This window comes from Typopeltis vanoorti, chromosome 10, assembly GCF_054136105.1.
Source record: "Typopeltis vanoorti isolate ZY-2024b chromosome 10, IOZ_Tvanoo_1.0, whole genome shotgun sequence".
Taxonomy (NCBI): Eukaryota; Metazoa; Arthropoda; class Arachnida; order Uropygi; family Thelyphonidae; genus Typopeltis; species Typopeltis vanoorti.
The window spans coordinates 13,025,519-13,045,048 of record NC_143558.1 but is presented as its reverse complement, the minus strand read 5'-3'; the positions used below and the strand labels follow the sequence as shown (position 1 = coordinate 13,045,048).

The 19,530-nt window shown below is 41.2% G+C and overlaps 1 protein-coding gene across 3 annotated transcripts in view; it reads left to right on the top strand.

Annotated features, from left to right (window-relative positions):
• The window catches only part of RyR (Ryanodine receptor), a 1,703,288-nt gene that overhangs the window by 1,114,413 nt on the left and 569,345 nt on the right, over positions 1-19,530 (top strand). For all 3 annotated transcript variants that reach the window (XM_090399345.1, XM_090399347.1, XM_090399344.1), the window contains exons 79-81: positions 11,040-11,171; positions 14,199-14,354; positions 19,411-19,470. In XM_090399345.1, coding sequence (XP_090255471.1) covers positions 11,040-11,171; positions 14,199-14,354; positions 19,411-19,470 — 348 coding nt within the window. The remainder of the gene's footprint in view (positions 1-11,039; positions 11,172-14,198; positions 14,355-19,410; positions 19,471-19,530) is intronic.

The window sequence follows — 19,530 nt, the reverse complement described above, 5'->3', positions numbered from 1 at the left end:
TCTCAGTGTCTCCTATAATGCAAAACACATCTCCTTACGGATATGTCTAATGTTATGCATTAAGGGAAGGGCCACTACCCAGACTAGTTTTGACCTTTATTGAGGTAGAATGGGAGTTCATGCCTTTCATCACTGGCCTCTTTAGATTTAAAAAAAAAAAAGTTGTGCTAAGAGTCAGCTTGATAGTGAGAGAGGAGAAGAAAGATAGAGTGGATAGTAGTAGGTAGTTAAAAGAGGCCTCAGTCGATCCACCTGGCCCTGACTTAAATGCCAGCACCAAGCAGATCTCCGACATTATCTCCCTCCATCCGTTCTCTGGCCAGCCACCTCTTCAGATGTCTGGCCGATGAAAGAAGTGAAAAAACAAATGCAGGAAGACACACATAAATTGAAAATCAAAAGAACTAGGACACACATAAACAGAAACAACAAAGGAGCTAGAACACGCATAAATAGAACAACAAAAGTTGGTGAATTAACAGAAAAGTACTGCAAGAACGGGGGAAGAGCCTGGCCCGAGTGATGCAGCCTGCAAGGAGCTGCACCACCTCGCTGTAAGCCTTCACCGCTCGGGTTCTCAGGTCTGCCCCCTCCTATGTGGATTAAGCATGAACACACAGAAACAGAACCAAGAAACTTAGAAGGGGCTTTTTTTTTTAAGTCATATTTGCCCTGCTATCTCTTACCGCTTCCTCATAGTCTTTTACCACGTTTTCCATCACTGTGAGTACGTGTACTGACTCTTCATCATTAAGTTGCCATATTCTCTTCAAGCATTCATTCCATTCCGCTCGGTCGTAAGTGACTTTCCCAAACTTGAGCCATATTCTGAGACTTTCTAGCTCACCTTCACATTGCAAAGCCACGTCTCCCTTTTTCTGTACAGCTGTGTGGACTTTGTTTTTTATCTCTGGTTTATTCCTAAGATAGAATAGGATTCGTTTTGTTACATTCAAATATTCATATAGGGGTTCTTTTCTTTTTACCGGTTTTGTAATGGGGTGAGAAGAACCGGTGTTTGTATCTACTGGTAAAGTTCTTTTTTCAAATTCCTTCATTATCCATGGGTATCTCTTTTCCAAATCTACTCGTGTCAGCGACTTCAATGTGTCGCATAAGTGTTGTTTTTCTTCCTCTGTTAAGTCCAGGTGACCGTCCAGTTGATGGGGCTCGACCTTGGTTATATCTTTTACATAGAGTTCTCCGCATATGAGTCTATTGCTCCTCTTAAAGAACAAGAAAGTTGGCTCTCCTTTTGTGGTCATTATCTGAAATAGTTTTTCTGCTGTTTTAGGAGATCCCTTAAAGTTCTTCAAAATGACAGAGCCGTTTGGAATATTGCTTTTAACAAAGCTTGTTTCTTCCTTAGTTTCTGGATTGTTTCCTTGCTCTCTGTCTTCTTCTTCTGATAAGGTTTCTTCCTCATTTTCTGTGTTGTTTCGCGATATTATCTCATTTCCTTCCTCATCCTCATCTGAACTTGAGGCTTCTATTTGGCTTTCAGTGTCCTGTTTATTTCGTTTCATTTCTCCTTCTTCCGGCGTGATGGGTCGTTTTGTTGTACTGGTGTTGATTTCCATTTCCTCTGTTTCTGTGCTGTTATTGTTGCCTTCCGATTCATTGGTGTAAGATTTCTTAGTGTTCTGTTTCTTTTTCTTCCTAATTCTCCCTTCTGCGTTCCTCCCAGTTATTGCCTGATTTCCTAATGTAGTCGTTGCGGTAGCTGGTGGTTGGAGGGCTGGAAACTCTTCTGGTTCAGTTGTTTGTGGTTCGTTTACTGTTTGGCCGGTAGCTCGAGAGTCCTGTGTTGTGAGCTTAGGAATGGCTACTGCCGCAGGTGTTATGGCGCCTCCTGCTCTTTCTACAAGGGTCCTATTAGGACAAATGTCTGTTTTATGGGATGTGTTCCCACATTTACGGCACGGTGACTCACATTGATTCAATGTGTGTTCTGTCGATAAGCAGTTGCGGCATGTGTTGTTTTTCGGGCAGTGAGCGCTAAGGTGACCCAAAGCGGTGCACCGAAAACATTGTTTTCTTACGCCTGGATAATTGACTATTACTCTTGCTGAGCCTAAAAAAATCAAGTTGGGGACCTCAGTTTTCATCTCAATTGAAATGCTCACTTCCTCTGACTTCCACTCTGGGATATCCACGTCTTGTCCGATTGTTATGTTTCGGACAATCCCCCACTTGGAGAAAATGGTTTTAATGATTTCCTCCCCTTTCTCTAGATATTCGAGTGGAAACCTGTCAATTTTTACGGATTTTAAAATACTTCCGACTAGGAAGGGTAGGTATTTTTTCCCTTCACATTCTACGCCTTTAAGGAGCGTTTCTCTTGTTTCTATGTTGTTTGTTACTATTTGGAATCTACCCCCCCCCCCGTAAGGGGTAAGCCCGTAACGTTGCTTTGTCGATGTTTGGGTCAATTTCGATCCCGAGAGTACGGACTCTTGGCAAGAATTTCGACATTGTTTAAAAGCAAATACCTTACCAACGGAATAGCAAATTTCAGTCCCCGAAAGGAAATACCCTAAAACGGACCTGCACCGATTGGAACGAGGCCGCAAAAAGTAAAAACCAACAAAAGAAAAAACTAGAAGGGTTCTTACCAAACAATACTGGAGTAGGAGCTCTCTCTCAGGATCTGGTAACTGGCAACTGGAATCCAAAAGAAGACTGGAACATGGAGCTTTCTCTCGGGGCCGCTGAAAACAGGTCTCTTCAGTGGGAGCTTTGGTTGAAAGTGAGGGGTATCCCATCATTGGCCTACGAAAAATGGCGGGGTCAGAGTGCCCCTAGTAGGAAAGAAAAAGAAGGGAGGGGAAGTGACAGTGTGGTTGAGGTGGGGAGATGAGGGGGATGGGTGAGAGGAAAGGGAGGGGAGAGGGAATAGGATGGGAAGGGCAGGTGGGGAGGTGGGGAATAGGAATAAGGAAATGTAGGCCTCAGCTCATATCTCACATCTATTTAGCTCCGCACTATCAGATGCTACTCTTTCACCCCAGCTCACTGCCTGGCTCTCAAGATGGAAATGACCACGGAGGTAGCCGGTGCCCAGGTGACCTGCCCCTTCAGGGCAACCCGCCTTGAGTAAGCCTTCGCTGCCTGGGTTTTTCCTCCGAACTACCTCCGTGGGAGACCAGGGAACAGAACAGACCTCAGGGGGGGACGCAGAGACCAAGGAAATGACTCAGAGGGAGCTGCTGCTGCAGATGGAGATGTTAAAGCAGCAGCAGGCAGAACTTGATGGTGTTGTGTCTGACACTGCACAGGATTGGAGGTGAACACCACTTGATCTTAAATGTGGTGTCCCCCAGAGCCTCTCTTTCGAGATGTAAAAATCTCCTTAAGGAACCGTAGAACTTGTAAAGGACGATTCTAGAGAGATCCAACAGATTGGGAGGATTAGTAGGGTTAGAAAATTTCTTTCTTACCTTCCAAATGTGGTATTTGAGCTCATTAATTATAAATACCACTAACTTCTGCTTGTTGTTGGCTGGGGGAGCAAACTGCAGGAAGATGACTTGCTCCTGCAGTAGGAGGGGGATGCGGAGCTCGACGCTTAACCTCCTCCAGATGTAGATGGAGATGGGACACCGGTAGAAGGCGTGCTCCACGGTGTCCAGGCTCCCGCAGAAGTCACAAAAGGGGTTCCTGGTGTTGTGGAACCGCCAGATGTTGATGTTCACTGGAAGGTGTCCATACACAATCCTCCATGCCAGGTCCTTTCTCGACGGGTAGCCTCGATGTTTGGAGAGGTGGCCGAAGAGGATCTCGTTGTTAGTAATCCCCAGATCCAGAACATCTGTACGAAGGATGTTGTAGAAGTGTTCGTACCATGTAGAACTGTTCCGGATCGCGGCGATGTTCACACCCGACGAGCGGAGTTGTTGTATAAGCTGGCACAGTCTGTTGTAGTCTTCTGGAACAATGTCCGCCTTGGGACCCTGATGGACTTGGATCCCAAGAAGGGGAAGCTTGTGACCTAAGAAATACCACACAGGATAACTGCAGGGATGTATAGTCTGCAGTATCCTGTTTAGATGGAATGCGGTATTACTTAGGTACCTGATGTTAAAGGAGGGGAGGCCGAAGCCCCCCGCTTCTCCGGAAGTTGAAGGATGTTAAAACCAACTTCCTGGCGTAGATTGCCCCAGAAGAACTTCAGGGGCTTCCTGTAGAGCCGGATTTCCTGATCCTCGCTGATGTTGGTGATGTTCAGGACGTGCTGAAGCGCAGGGCATATGATGGTTTTGATGACAGTAGCCCTGGAGGAGAGTGACAGCTCTCCATTTTTCCAGTCCTTGAGTTTCTCGACGGTCTTGTTGTCAAGACGTTCTATGTTAAGCACGGGCTGTTCTTCAAATGGGACCCCCAGGATGGTGAGGGGGTCGGCAGTAGGGACGAGGCCTGCAGGGATGTTGTGCAGGTCCCAGACTCCGTACAACTTGATCTTGGTTTTGTCGGGGTTGGATGTTAACCCCGACACTTTAAACTTCTTGAGGATGTTACAGAAGTTAAGTACGGAGTCATTGTCCCTAAGAGTGCCCACCACGTCATCCGCATAGGCGATTACTTTGGAATCATCCATGGTGAGAGGAAGTGGAATTCCTCTAACCGAATGAGAGTTGTTCACAGCCCGCAGGAACGGTTCAAGGGCTAGAGCAAAAAGCAGAGGGCTGAGGGGACACCCTTGTTTGACCCCTTTTTGGATGGTAATGGGGTCAGATAGGTGTCCGTTGATGAGGAGACGAGTAGAGCTGTTGTTGTAGCCTCCTCTGATGATGTTCAGGAGTCCACTGCTGACCCCGACTTTCTCTAGGATGTTGAAGAGAAAGGAATGCCGGATGCTGTCGAACGCTCGGTTGAGATCAATTGTCAACAATGCCATGGAGTACTGTTTGATGTTAACCAGACGTAGCACTTCTCTGATGAGGATGAGATTGAACTCCATCGATCGACCAGGAACACCATTCACTTGTGTGCTTTTGATGATGTACCTCATCCCGATCTTCAGTCTGTTGTTGAGAACACGGGCGAGGATCTTGTAATCCGTGTTCGACAGACTGATGGGATGCCAGTTCTTGATGATGGATGGGTCCCTGTTGGTCTTCGGGATGAAGACGGTATGGCATTCCAGAAATTCCCGTGGCAAGTTTCCGGTGTTGAGGAAGGTGTTGAAGATTGCCACGAGAATGGGGAGGATGTGGTCCCAGGCCTCTCGGTAGAGTTCCGTGCTTAAGCCGTCTGGCCCAGGCGCTTTCTTTGTATGGCACTGTTTGAAGGCTGATGTTATTTCGGCCGCTGTAAACGGTGCATCCAACCCTGCTTGGATGTGCGCAGGGAAGGAGTCAATATTCCAACAGGAGTAATCCTGGGGGGTACTGTTGTCTTGATAGAGTTGACTGTAGTACCCCCAGAAGGCGTTCATGATGTCAGATGTTGTGGTGTGATCACGTCTGCCTTCTTTGATGGTAGTGATGGTACGCTCCTGCCAGAAGTTGACGTAATGCCTGTTGTAAAAAGCGGCCGACTGCCTGTCTTCCGAGCGGAGGTGGAGACGGATCTTGATGTTCTTTTCTTCCACCTGCTTCTGTCTCTCCGATTCGATGTCGAGATTAATGTCACGGATGGCGTTGTGACATGGAAAACCTTGGCATTGGCTAGCCACGAACCAGCTCCTCTCCTTGTAAAGGTCACGGAGCCGAGCTCTTCTGAGAAAGGCACTTCCTGGCCCCATTTTATCATGTTGTTCTTGATGTTAAGTTTTAGTCGTGCCCAGGCGTCCCAGTCCCAGCCAGCCGTGCACCAAGTGGAGCACAGTTGGTTAAGCTTGGCTGAGAACAGGGACGGGAAGTCTGGTGGTAACTTCCAGGGGCCCGGACCAACATCTACGGCTTCTAATGGATGGTACCTGAGCACGACTAATTTGTGGTCCGAGATGGTAGAATTAATCGGAACGTGCCTTATTGTCTCAGCTCTGGAGACAAGGGATGGTGACAAGTAGAAGCGGTCGATTCGGGTGCCGATACCTCGGCCTGTCCAAGTATAATCCCGACAGTAGGGGTTATGAGCCCTCCAGATGTCGGACAACTGGAGATTCCTGATGTGGGTTTCCAGTTGTCTGTAGCCAGCAGTACCTGTAATCGGGTTTCCCCCTACTTTATCGTAGGCTGGGTCCGCCACACAATTAAAGTCCCCCATCAAGATGACGTGATGGGCGCCGTATAAATATGGATGGAGCGACTGGAAGAATGCAGGTCTCAATGTTGCATGCGCCGGGGCGTAGATGTTAATGTATCTGGTGATACAGCTCTGGTACTTCCAGTCGACGGCAAGGACTCTCCCTTCTGTATCCCTCTGGATGTTATGGAAGGCTCCGAGGAGGGGGGCTAGCATAAGTACCCCGACCCCGGCGGTGGTATTTGTGCCGAAACTCCAGAATGAATGGACGGGGTACTTATGGCTCAGTTCCTGCATATCTTTGAAATGATAGAAATGTGTCTCTTGCAGGAACAAGAGCCGGATGTTAAAAGCTAGCATAAGCTTCCACACCTCCTCTTGTTTGGATGGTGAACGGAGCCCTCAGATGTTAAGAGAGGCAACACAAAAGGGGGGTGGCGGCATTATGATGTTTTTATACCCGGCCTAGATCTTTGATGCGAAGCTGTTTAACATATTTAATTAGGTTGTCAACTTGCAGGGGGGAGGTAGAATATCCAGCTCCCTGCAGACCGGCTTCCAGTTTACTACACGAGCTCGAGAGTACCTCGAACTCGTGACGAATGTTCTTAATCTTGAAGCTGACGATCTTGTTGTCTTTTATGTCGTAGTCATATAAGTTAAACTGGGAGCCGGTATATTTCTTGATTTTAGAGTTGACACTTTCCTTATGTCTGGAAGGGGTTTCAACCTCCATTTCGGACTCCGATGTTGTGGAGTCCGTGCTCTTCCTGGAGTGGCTTCGATGGTGTTTTTTTTCAGCTTTTGGGGAAGCCACTTCCTTCCTTTTTTTGGGAGGCTCTTTAGGAGGTGGAAGGTCTTGTACCCCCTCCTGTGTCTTTTGTTCTGCAGGGAGTGGAATGCTGGCTACTGCAGGGGAAGTCTTAGAAGCGCTAACAAAAGAAGCTTCCTCGGATGTTGTTGAGGGAGGGATAGCTGTAGTTGTTTCACTATCCATTGCTTCTTCTGTACTCCCCTTGACTGTAGGTTGTTCTTGTTCCGATGGTGGTGGTGGTGGAACACTGGAAGTTGCCGAGGGGGGGACTGCTTCCTCAGCAGATGTTGTTGCTTGGGAGGAAACAGTTCCTTCTGCTGGTGTTGCTGCAGATTGTCGCTTCGTTATTTTACCCAAGATGGTCTGGGTAAACTTCTTCTCCCCGCTGTTGGTAGGTGGATCTGGAGATGCAGCGTCTCGGGCAGGCTGCGAAGGAAGTGCCTCAAATGGCACCCCTGCCCGCTCAGCAAATGTTCGTAGTGGACAAGATGTAACCTTCTGGTCCGTAGCAGAGCATTTACAACAGGGGTGTGGGCACTGGTTAGAGATGTGCCCGGCGCCGACGCAGTTAAAACACTTGGCTCGGGGGCAGTCACTCCCCAGATGTTCAATCGAGCCACATCGCAAGCACTGCCGTTGTACCCCGGGGTAGTTCACAAGAACACGCGACGTGCCGATGTTTACGAGGTTTGGCACAGGCTGCCACATGTCCATAGTAAAAGTTACCTCGCCAGAGTACCAAACGGGGTCTTCCTTGGAGACGCTCTTTTTGATGTTGCTCACTTTCCCCCACTCGCTAAATGTCTGTGTGAGCACGTCGTCTCCGGACTCTAAGTATTCCATGGGGAAGCGTTCGATTCTGATCTGGCGAACCTGTGATCCCACCATGGTTGGGATCACCTGCTTCCCTTGGACGGTGAAGCCCTCTAAAAGTTTGTCTCTCGTGGCCGCATTTTTAACGACGAATATAAATCGTCCTCCTCCAAAGGTGGTGAAGGAGAAGATGTTATTAACTCCTACGATCTCCTTAAGGACGGTGGTAAGAACTCTGGGATCCTCTAATCCTGGAATCTCCACTCCAAGTGTCCTAGTCCTGGGGGGGGACGTAGACAGGTCTACTCATCTTGATCTCTGCATTCTAGAAAAAAAAAAAGAAAAAGAAAAAAAATTAAGAGTCTTGCGACTCTGTAAATCCCGTAGTGCGTTAAACGCACTACCAGCAAGTTAGTAAAGTTAGTATAAAAAAGCAACAAGTTAGTAATACAATATTAATATAAACAACAAGAAAAACACTAATAGCACAAAAATATATAAAGGATATCCTGGAGCTTCGGCGACTTTTCCGAAAAAAAACGTCTCTTCAGTGGGAGCTAGGCTAGAAATAGGCTAGTGGGAGCCAGGCCCAAGTAGAGACAAGTAGAGATACCAGGCAGAAGCATTAGCAGGTCATCTCTACCTATAGGAGTTGCCAAATGGTGTGCCACCCTTTTTTTAATAAATTACTCTGGATTTAGAGAAAGATGTTGAAAGTTTATTTTTCACTTGGTTAGAGTATAATAAAATTAGTTTAATCCTTTATCCAAGTGTGAGCAAACAAAGTTTACACCTGAAAGTATCTTCAGGACTGGGTTAAGGTGGTACAACACCAGGGCAACTCATTGCAAAGGTGGAGCAAGATACCAACACTCGTATCTCAGTATCTCCTATAATGCAAAACACATCTCCTTATGGATATGTCTAATGTTATGCATTAAGGGAAGGGCTACTACCCAGACTAGACCACTACCCAGGCCTGGCTCCCACTGAAGAGACCTCAATAAAGGTCGAAACTAGTCTGGGTAGTGGCCCTACCCTTAATGCATAACATTAGACATATCCATAAGGAGATGTGTTTTGCATTATAGGAGATACTGAGATACGAGTGTTGGTAGCTTGCTCCACCTTTGCAACGAGTTGCCCTGGTGTTGTACCACCTTAACCCAGTCCTGAAGATACTTTCAGGTGCAAACTTTGTTTGCTCACATTTGGATAAAGGATTAAACTAATTTTATTATACTCTAACCAAGTGAAAAATAAACTTTCAACATCTTTCTCTAGATCCAGAGTAATTTATTAAAAAAAGGGTGGCACACCATTTGGCAACTCCTATAGGTAGAGATGACCTGCTAATGCTTCTGCCTGGTATCTTTACTTGGGCCTGGCTCCCACTGAAGACACCTCTACTACCCAGACCTACTCTACTACCTCAAGCTACCAATACTCCTGAGATAGGAGTGTTGGTAGCTTGCTCCACCTTTGCAACGAGTTGTCCTGGTGTTGTACCACCTTAACCCAGTCCTGAAGATACTTTCAGGTGCAAACTTTGTTTGCTCACACTTGGATAAAGGATTAAACTAATTTTATTAGAGAATGAAAATAAATATCAATGTACTGAATTTAAATCCAAATTCTACTAATAAAAATGATAAAATTAGAAACTGGATAAAATTGGTGGGTGATGGAATTTTTTTACTATTTTTTCTGAACTCAGCACCTAAAAATCTATAAGAATCAATTATTACTTCTCAGACAACTTTTTCATTGCAGGCCTGTGTAATAATAATATACCTCCCTAGAATCAGTCAATGTTTTTTCAGTTTGTCACTGAGAGTCCACAATTTGGTTCATATTGAGCTATTTCATTTTTTTCTAAAATAACGTTTGTCCAGTTGAATCTACAGTTTACCTGTAACAGCTTCTCACCTTTTAAAATATTTTAAAAACTTTTCAACATACTCTTCTTTTCAACATGACATTCACTTTTATCCTACTTAAAACTAAGTGATGGTCACATCAAAATTCAAATCCTCTGCACACACTTGTATCCTGAACCAGAGTGAAGATATTGCTAACAACAATAACATAGTCAATGAGGTTTTTTTTATTTCTAGTGTCTTCCCTTCATATGAAAATCAACAGATAATTACTATTATTATTATTATTATTATTAGCCTGGCCCTATTCTCCAAATTTTCCCAAAATGTTTCTATATGCCTCATGGGATTCATTTTCTGTTCTGCTGTTTAGATCTCCAACAAGCCCACATTCTTTATTTCTTTGTTTCTTTCTTTTTGTTCCCCATTTTATTTATGTCAACTGCCTGTTCTGATGGCTTGAAATATTCCTCCACTTCTTTCTTAGGAGAATCTTCTGTGGGACCACCATATGCACAAATAATTTCAGTGACCATTTCTCCTTTTGAAGTTTGCCCACATAATTCAACTTGAAATTTCCTTCCAATCAAGAAGTTGATTTTCATATTTGGTGGTGAATCTTCACTACTCCTTTTTTTCCTTGATTGTTATTTCCTGAATACATAGTATACTTATTATTTAGTAGGAGTTAGTAAGTATGGTTTCATTGTAATACTAATCATGTTGACATGATATTTCTGTAATTTATCTTCTGGATTCATGTTCCATCAATATTTCTTCCAGTGACAATGCCTATCTCAGTTCTCTTGAATATAAAGTTGTTCCAGAAGCAGACTTCTCAGTGTTGACTCTTGTTCCCTGATAAAAATATAGTCATCTTGTTTCAAGGACACTGTCCCAAAAAACTACGATATTTTATTGTTATATTCTCATATATTGTGTGTGGTTTAATCCAATACAGAAATCAGTTTGGTTACTTCTAGTCCAATGTCCTAGTGGTTACCTGCTATTGAAGTACAACATGAATAGGTAAGGACTAGACATTAAGTTAGAAATCCTTGTCTTTTCTCTGCATCCATTATAGATAATGTGGAGGTCTCCTCACAGTTATCTAGCCAATGGCCATTAAGGAATGCTATGACTATACATTATCATAAAATAACAATGATGATTAAAATAACAGAATTCCATTTTTTGTTCCTGTTAATCTTTAAAAAATGAAAAATTTTTTAAAATTTGAAAATGATGACCGTGCAAAATTTTTTTTTTCAAAAAATACAATGCATCTAATGTTTTTATATATTGTCATTACTAAAAACCTTCTATTTTTAATTGTGTTTCAGTTTTGTCGTCGGGAAGAGCAGAATTTTATTTCTCAACATGAAATTGATAACATGGCTCTAATAATGCCAGCAGCTGGTCGTGGAAGAAGCAGCGTGTCTAATGTCCAACAAACTACATCCCACTCTAAAAAAGTTAGTTACCATATTTTTATTCATAAAATAGTTGATAAATTTTATAATAATTCCTTTATTGACTGTAGTTTCTCTTTCTTCATGTTCTGAATTATGCAATTGTAATTAATGATTTTAGGTTGAAGGTCATCATCATCATTATTATTATTATCATTATTATTATTACACCCTCCATGGAGTTGGCAGACCCATTGTGGGAGGTTCATTGAACTGACAATATATTTATCATATAGAATCTTAAAATCCTTAACACTCCTTGCATTAACAACACATTCTGGTAATGTGTTCCATTCATTGACAGTTCTCCATGTAAAAAATTTACTCCTCATCCCCCTCTTCACCACGCTTTTACATAACTTCCAGGGATGACCTCTGGTTCTTTCCCTCACCTTCTAAGCTTTTTATAATCCCCTTTGGATTAATCTGGTAAAATCCTGTAACTTAAATGTCTCTATCTTATCATCATCATCAAATTCCTGATATGTCCATTCAGGGGGTGTACAGAATATTATGTACACCCTCTGATTATATAAAAAAGTTACACCATTCCTAAATTCTCATCAACAATTTTCCTCCAAATTAATCTGTTCTGTGCTAAGATCCCAACATTTTCTGTCTTCTAAGACATTTTTTTGCTGTATCAATTCACCTACAACTTGGTCTTCCTCCGGGTCTTTTTCCTGCCATTCTGGCAAAGAACACTTGTTTTGCTAATCTTTCCTCTCCCATTCTGTTTAAGTGATTAGCTCTGAGATTAGCTCTGTTAACTCATTCCTGAATGCTAATGTCAGGTTCTTTTCTAATATCCTCATTTTTAATACAATGCTGGCATTGGTGCCATCTGTTCACTCCCAGTCTTTCTCAGAACTGTCACATCTGTGGTCTCCAGTCTTTGATCAAGTGTGTCGACTACTGTTGATCTCCTATGATGAGTCTTATGAATCCATTAAAGTCAGCTTCGCCTTTTTATTGATGATTTTTCCTACCAAATTTATTACAACACTTATTCAATTTAGTCAGGGAATCTTGTAGACCTGTACTGAATTCATTCAAAAGTTTAGCACCATCTGCATAAAGCAAAGAGCTAAGATTAACATTGACAATTTTGATATTAGATTTAATACCACTCTCCTTCATAATATGATTCATATAGATAATGAATAAGAGTGGAGATAATGTGCATCCTTGTCGCACACCTGATATGACATCAGACCACCTTTTTGTACCTCCTTCAATTCTAAATGCTTACAGGAAGAATGATCATAGTAAGATGATGTTAATGGACAAAAGTGGTAGAATGGTAACTGCTGCAGAAGACATTGTTGAGGTATTCAGTGATCAATTTATAAGGGTGTTTAATCCTGATCAGGATGGAATCATGACAGGATGGCTTAATTGTGAGTGAGCAGAATGTATTTCAGGAATTAAACAAACTTAATCCCACTATTACTGGAACTTTCCCACTTAAGGGAATTGGCATGCCTGTTTATTAATAAGTCTTGCAACAGCACAGGTTTCAAGGGAGTGGAAAGAGGGTAAAAATTGTTCCACTGCAGAAAGATGGTGATAAGGCTGAAGCTTCAAATTATATGCCAATCTGTAGTTGTGGCGAAGGTACTTGAGAGATTGGTGAGAAGTTGGATATAGAAATGGGTTGATAACAGCATTATTCTCTGTGGTTATCAGCATGGGTTGGTTAAAGAGAGATCATGTTTCACTAACTTATTTATGTACTATAACAAGGTGACAAATACCTTGGACAGGGGAGATGCATATATAGTGGTGTACTAGGATTTTGAAAAAGCTTTTTATAGACTGCCACATGACAAGCTGGTAAATATATTGAAACAGATGGGATTGGATAACAGACTTCTGAATTGGATCAGTGACAGGCTGTCAGATAAGTATCAGAAAGTTGTATATGGGGATGCAGTATCCTGAAAGAGGAAAGTCACTAGTGGTGTACTGCAGGGGTCAGTTTTGGAACCATTGTTGTTGAATTTGTATGTTAATGATATTAGGATGGGTTTAACTAGTGATATGAAACTGCTTGCAGATGATGCAAAGCTGAGAAGAGCAATGCAGAGTCAAGCAGATGTTATGGCCTTACAAGAGGACTTGAATAGATTGCATGAAATGGGCAAAGAACACTTTGCCCATTCATGGCAAGTGGAACAATCAGTTCAATGTTGCAAACTGTAAGATTTGAGATTTGGTAAGCAACAATCAGATGCAAAGTATACACTTGTGGGGAAATTTTAAAGGAAGTAGATTAGATGAGAGATCCAGGAGTGATGGTGGACAAGGATCTGAAATTCAGGGGAAGCATTGCGTAAGTTGTGAAGATGTCACATTGGATAATGGCAATCACGCGGATGATCCTGACATGCAAAAATAGAAAGGTTATGATGTCATTGTATAAGGCCTTGATGACATCTCCCACCTGATCTGTACAAGACAAGATAATTTGTCTGTATTTGGCATGAACTGTGTTATAGTTCAATGAGTTTTGCATCCACGTGTGTGCATGTGTGTGTGTGTGTGTGTGTGACACTGGGGACTCCCGTGCTGAGTATTTAAATTCCCCAGAAGCATAATGCTAATAATAATAATACTCAAAATTTACTAGAAACCTTACTCATACAGATCAGTAACTTTGTGCTAACTCTTTTTATCATCCTTAAGATAAAATTCGACAAAAAATATTCCATAACTATGCACAAAAATATTGATCTGGACATCTCTGTAATCGATCTCAGTACAGGGCATTCATCAAGAAATTGTAACTTATTTATGTGTTATTATTGGTTATATAGTTACTGTATTTTCCATTATAACATTCTTCATTAATTTGACCATCTTTATATTTCTAGAATTAAATATTCATTTCTAAGATTTTTAATGGAAGATTTCTGTTTAAAAATAAGAAATTCAGAGATACCATTTTCATTGTGTTCTCTTAGAATAATATTTAAAGTGCATTTTAGTAGCTACACGTAATTTCTAAACAGTTTTCTATGTTTACAGGTTAAAAAGAAACGAGATGGTAAAAGAGATAAAGATAAGGAACTGGCAGCTAGTCTAATGGTGGCTTGTCTAAAACGTCTCCTTCCTATTGGTTTAAATCTTTTTGCTGGCAGGGAACAAGAATTAGTACAACATGCAAAGGAAAAATATCTGAAGGTTAGTACCTCATTAATATTAGTATTTATTATTTAAATTAAGGGGATATTAAATTAAATCCCACATTATTTGTTTATTTTATTTAAAATAAAATAAACAAATATATATAAAAAAATATATATTTATTTTAAATAATAAATATTAGTATTGTTTCCAGGCTTTCTTGGATTCATAATACTCATCATTATAATACCTTTTATAGGTTACTGTTAACATATTCAGTAGTGTTATATTCATTTCCCACTTCATAACACATTTCACTCATTCATAGCTCTCTCTGCAAAAAAAAAAAAATCTTTTCGCTGTCTTACTGATATTCCATTTATACAGCTTCCAGGATCTCTTAACCAATGGTTATTTTCACACATCAATCCACACTTTATTATTGTTATTTTTCATCACCATCATCATCAAATTCTTAACGCATACCCTCAGGGGAGATGTGTACAGGATCATATGATAGTACTACATAAAAAAAATTACATCATTACTAACTTCCTATCAACAATCTTCCTCCAAATTAATCTGTTATCTGTCAAGATTCCAATATTATCAGATCTTATATTTCTGTCTTCTAAGACATTTCTTATGGCATCAATCCATTTAGTTCTTGATCTTCATCGGGGTCTTTTTCCTGCTATCCTGGCAAAGAACACTTGATTTGCTAAGTTTTCTTCTACCAATCTGTTTAAGTGACCATACCACCTGAGATTAAACTCTGTTAACACATTCCTGAATGCTAATGACATCAAGTTCTTTCCTAACATCATGAGAGCCTGTGTAGCTCAGTAGAAGTGGAGTTTGTACTCTACAGTGCTTGATTGCACAAAGAAAAACTAGAGGAAATTTTTCTAAGCCTTTGATTGCGCGCAGTGATACAAAATGTGCAGCGGCAATTAGAGCACCTACAAAACTCTTTCCAGAGTGATTCGGCTAACGTAAAAAACAGTGCAAGAATGAGAGAGTTTCTGAAATGAAGGAAAGAGTGTTGTATGGTGACTCATTATTAAGAGGGGTGATAGATGGCAGTGTAACTAAATCGTACTTACCGGGTGCAAAATTTAAGGATGTAAATGAGAGTATTAGAGTGCAAAAACAGAGGGTGAAAGAATTAATAATTGTGGCGGTTACGAATGAATTGAAAGGTGATAAATTTTTTATGAGAGAGGACTTGAAAGTATTGTTAAAGGTAGCGAAAGAAAAGAGTGACAGAGTTAGAATGGTTAGTCTGTTGCTGCGGTATGACAGAGAGGAGTTTAGGAGGAGGGCCATAATCGCAAATGACATTATGCGTAGGTTATGCAGACGGTGTGGTGTGGAATTCGTGGACTTGTGGAATGAGTTTGAAGGGCGAAAGGACTTATACAAGATGGATGGCCTGCATTTGAATGGACTTGGTGTGCGGAGACTGGAAAGAGTGTTGCTGAATGAAGTGAAAATGGATGTGCAAAACCAGGGAAACTAGAACTACCAAGGAGGGGGGGGGGAATGGATATGCAGACATCAGTGAGACAGATGAGTGTAAGAATGTATATAATGTACCCGAGCCAGCACAAAGGACAAAAAATGGGAATGGGTCATTTAGAATAACGCATCAATATAGGGGTGGGACTAAAGGATCACTGCATTTCATGTATACTAATGCCAGGAGTATTAGGAACAAGAAGGAAGAATTTTTGGCCTTGATTGGCTCTTCCTGGCCACAGGTTATTGGCATTAGTGAAACATGGCTGACGGAAGAAGATATGGTTAGTGGGATAGAATGTGTAGGTTATAGTGTGTTTAGGAGGGACAGAGAGAATAAAATGGGGGGAGGGGTATTATTGATGATAGCTGATGAACTGCAGCCAAGGAGAATTGAAGATGTATCGCAGGATGGTGAAAGGAGCTCATTTGAGGCTATTTGGTGTGAGATTGAGACTGGCAGAATAAAATATACAGTTGGGTGCTGCTATAGACCAGGTGATGGAATAGATGGTGGAGATAGTATGCATAGGGAAATTGATGAAATGAGTGGAAGGAGGGTAATTATTATGCGGGATTTCAACTATGGTAACATTGATTGGAAGGAGGAGAGGACACATGTGAGGAAGGAAAAGGATTTTATTCAATTATTAAGGGATAACTATCTGAGACAGCATGTAATTGAAAATACTAGGGGTGTGAGAGTGCTTGACCTGGTAATAGCATCTGAGAATTTGACTGTAATGAATATGACCATGTTGCCACCTATTGGTGAGAGTGATCATAAGGTCTTGACCTGGGAGGTGGCTAAAGGTGTGGAATTTTCGATTAAGACAGGGTATATGTGGAATTACCGTACTGGCAAGTATGACAAGCTTAGGAGATTGCTTGGATCAGTGCCATGGCATGTACAACTGCAAGGGCTGGACGTCGATAGAGCATGGGAAGTGGTCAAGGAGCATTTACAGGAGGTAATGGCAGATTGTATATCTAGGGTCCGAATAGTGAAACAAGTAGGGGTTAAATGGATGAATAACACCATTAAGCTTGAGCTGCAAAAAAAGAAACAACTGTGCAGGGAATATAAAGAAAGGGGTGACCTGCAGGCACACGAACGGTATAAAGTGCAGGTCAGAAAGGTAACGAATGTGGTAAAAAAAGCAAAAGGAAATTTTGAAATTTCCTTTTGCTTTTTGAAAGAAAATTATGAAAGGAAACTAGCTTTGCAAGCAAAAGAGAATCCAAAACAGTTCTTTCAATATGCTGCAAGCAAGAAAAAAACTGTACACGGCAAAATGATTTTAAGGAATGACGATGGTAAGGAGGTCACTGAATCAGTCGATATAGTGGAGTTACTGAGCGTGCACTTTGCAAAAGCATATCATCCAGGTGGTGACATTGAAAAAGTGAAGGAACCATTAGTTTATACGGGAATAGTGATGAATGAAGTGGAGGTGACTAGTCTATTACAGAACCTTAATGTGAACATATCTGTGGGATTGGATGGTATACCGGCATGGGTCTTGCGTGAAGCGGCTAAAGAATTATCAGTGCCCTTGACCATGTTGTTTAATCTGAGTCTCAGGTCTGGCTTAGTCCCGAAGATGTGGAAAGAGGGGAAAATAGTTTCACTGCATAAAGGAGGATCCAAGACTATGGTTGCAAATTACCAACCGATCAGCATATCAGAAGTGTTGTCAAGGTCTTAGAGAAAGTAGTCAAGGAAAAAATACAGGAATGGATTGATGAAAATGAGATACTGTACAGGGGACAGCATGGCTTTGTGAAGGGTAGATCATGCTTCAGTAACTTGCTCAAGTTTTATAACAAGGTGACGGCTGAACTGGATAAGGGAAATGGGTTTACAGTGATACTGCTGGACCTGGCAAAGGTATTTGACAGGATACCACATGGAATACTAATCCATAAACTACAACATATGGGAATGGATATAGGGTTGGTGAGATGGATAGGTGGTTGGTTGATGGAGAGATATCAAAGAGTAGTTTATTCAGGAGTAGAGTCCAAAAGACGGCCTGGACTAGTGGTGTGCCGCAGGGTTCTGTTCTTGGACCACTGCTGTTTAATCTGTTCATTAACGATATAGGGAAGGATCTAAGTGGAACAATTCATTTGTTCGCTGATGATGCAAAGTTGGGTAGGGCAATAGTGAATGCAGAAGATGTCAAAGTCTTGCAGGATGACTTGGATAGATTGGAGTTCTCGGCTAATGAGAATGGATGTCAATTTAATGTGACAAAATGTAAGGTTATGCATTTCGGGGTGAAAAGATTAGCAGCAGTATACCACATGGGTGGAACTGTACTCCAAGAGATTGATGAGGCCAGGGACTTGGGAGTGTTGGTGGATAAGGAGATGAAGTTTAGGGGGCACACTGCAAAAGTAGCTAAATCAGCTCATCAACTCACTTGGTTGTTGAAAAATACCTTGACGAGCAGAGACAAGCAAGTTATTGTTTCTCTGTACCGAGCCTTGATAAGACCTCATCTCGATTACTGTGGCCAGATTTGGTCACCTCGGTTTCTTCTTGATGGGGAGGAGGTGGAGAGGATCCAGAGGCGAGTGACTAAGATGATAACAGGTCTATGGAATGAACCATATGAGAACAGGTTGAGGATTTGTGGGTTGCAGAAACTAGTTGATAGGCGGAGGAGGGGAGATATGATTGAGACATTCAAACTGCTAAAGGGATTCTATAGGATTAATTCAGAGGATATTTTTGAGATCAGGACTGGTGGTGGGAGAACTAGGGGACACCTATGGAAGCTGGGAAAGAGTGTGGTTAGCAGTGGTGTTAGAGCTGGATTCTTTACTTTTAGAGTGGTAAATGAGTGGAATAAGCTGCCAGAGTCTGTTGTGGGTGCTATGATGGTGAACGAGTTCAAGACACGGTATGATAGATACTGTGAGAATGTAATCGCATAGTTGTGTGGACATGATGTTTAGGGCCTCCCTCGATGAGTCTAAGAACTGCTGGAGTCGCCCGAAATAATAATAATAATAATAATAATAATAATAATAATCTTTTTTTCCCCGTAATATTTCTCAGACGTCTCATATCTATGGTCTCATCTTTGATGAAGTCTTTTTTATTTCTATTTTTTTATTTCTAACCCAGCTTTCAGATACATAAGTTAAAATTGGTTTGAACACATTCTTGTATACAGTTAGTATATATAATTGGCTCTTCAATTCATTAAGGGATTAACATTGAGTTAGAGTGATTATGTGATAAAAGACAGCAATTCACTCAGATTTTTATCCTTGAAAATGTTAACGTGGTTTATGTATTTCATCCATTTCAGATAGTAGGATTTTTAATTAATCCACTGTCCACTCAAATTCATTTTGTATGAATAATGATGGATTACATTTACACATTACACATCTTTTGTCCTTGTAGTTTAGCTTCTTTTCCTTCATTTTTTTTGTTCTTCTCTGAAACAAAATGCTTTTATGTTACCATTTTTTTTACATTTTGATCACAGTTTATTTAAATTGTTATCATAGGATGAATACTTATTTTTTTATGCAATGAATTGTTTATTTCTGTTTATATTTTTATTTACAGAAAACTCCAGAGTCAGATATATTTGAATACATCAAACTCCAGCTTACTTTGCCAGATAAGGTATAATAGGGTTTTATTATTATTATTATTATTGTTTGAAGTATCTTATAAGATAATCAT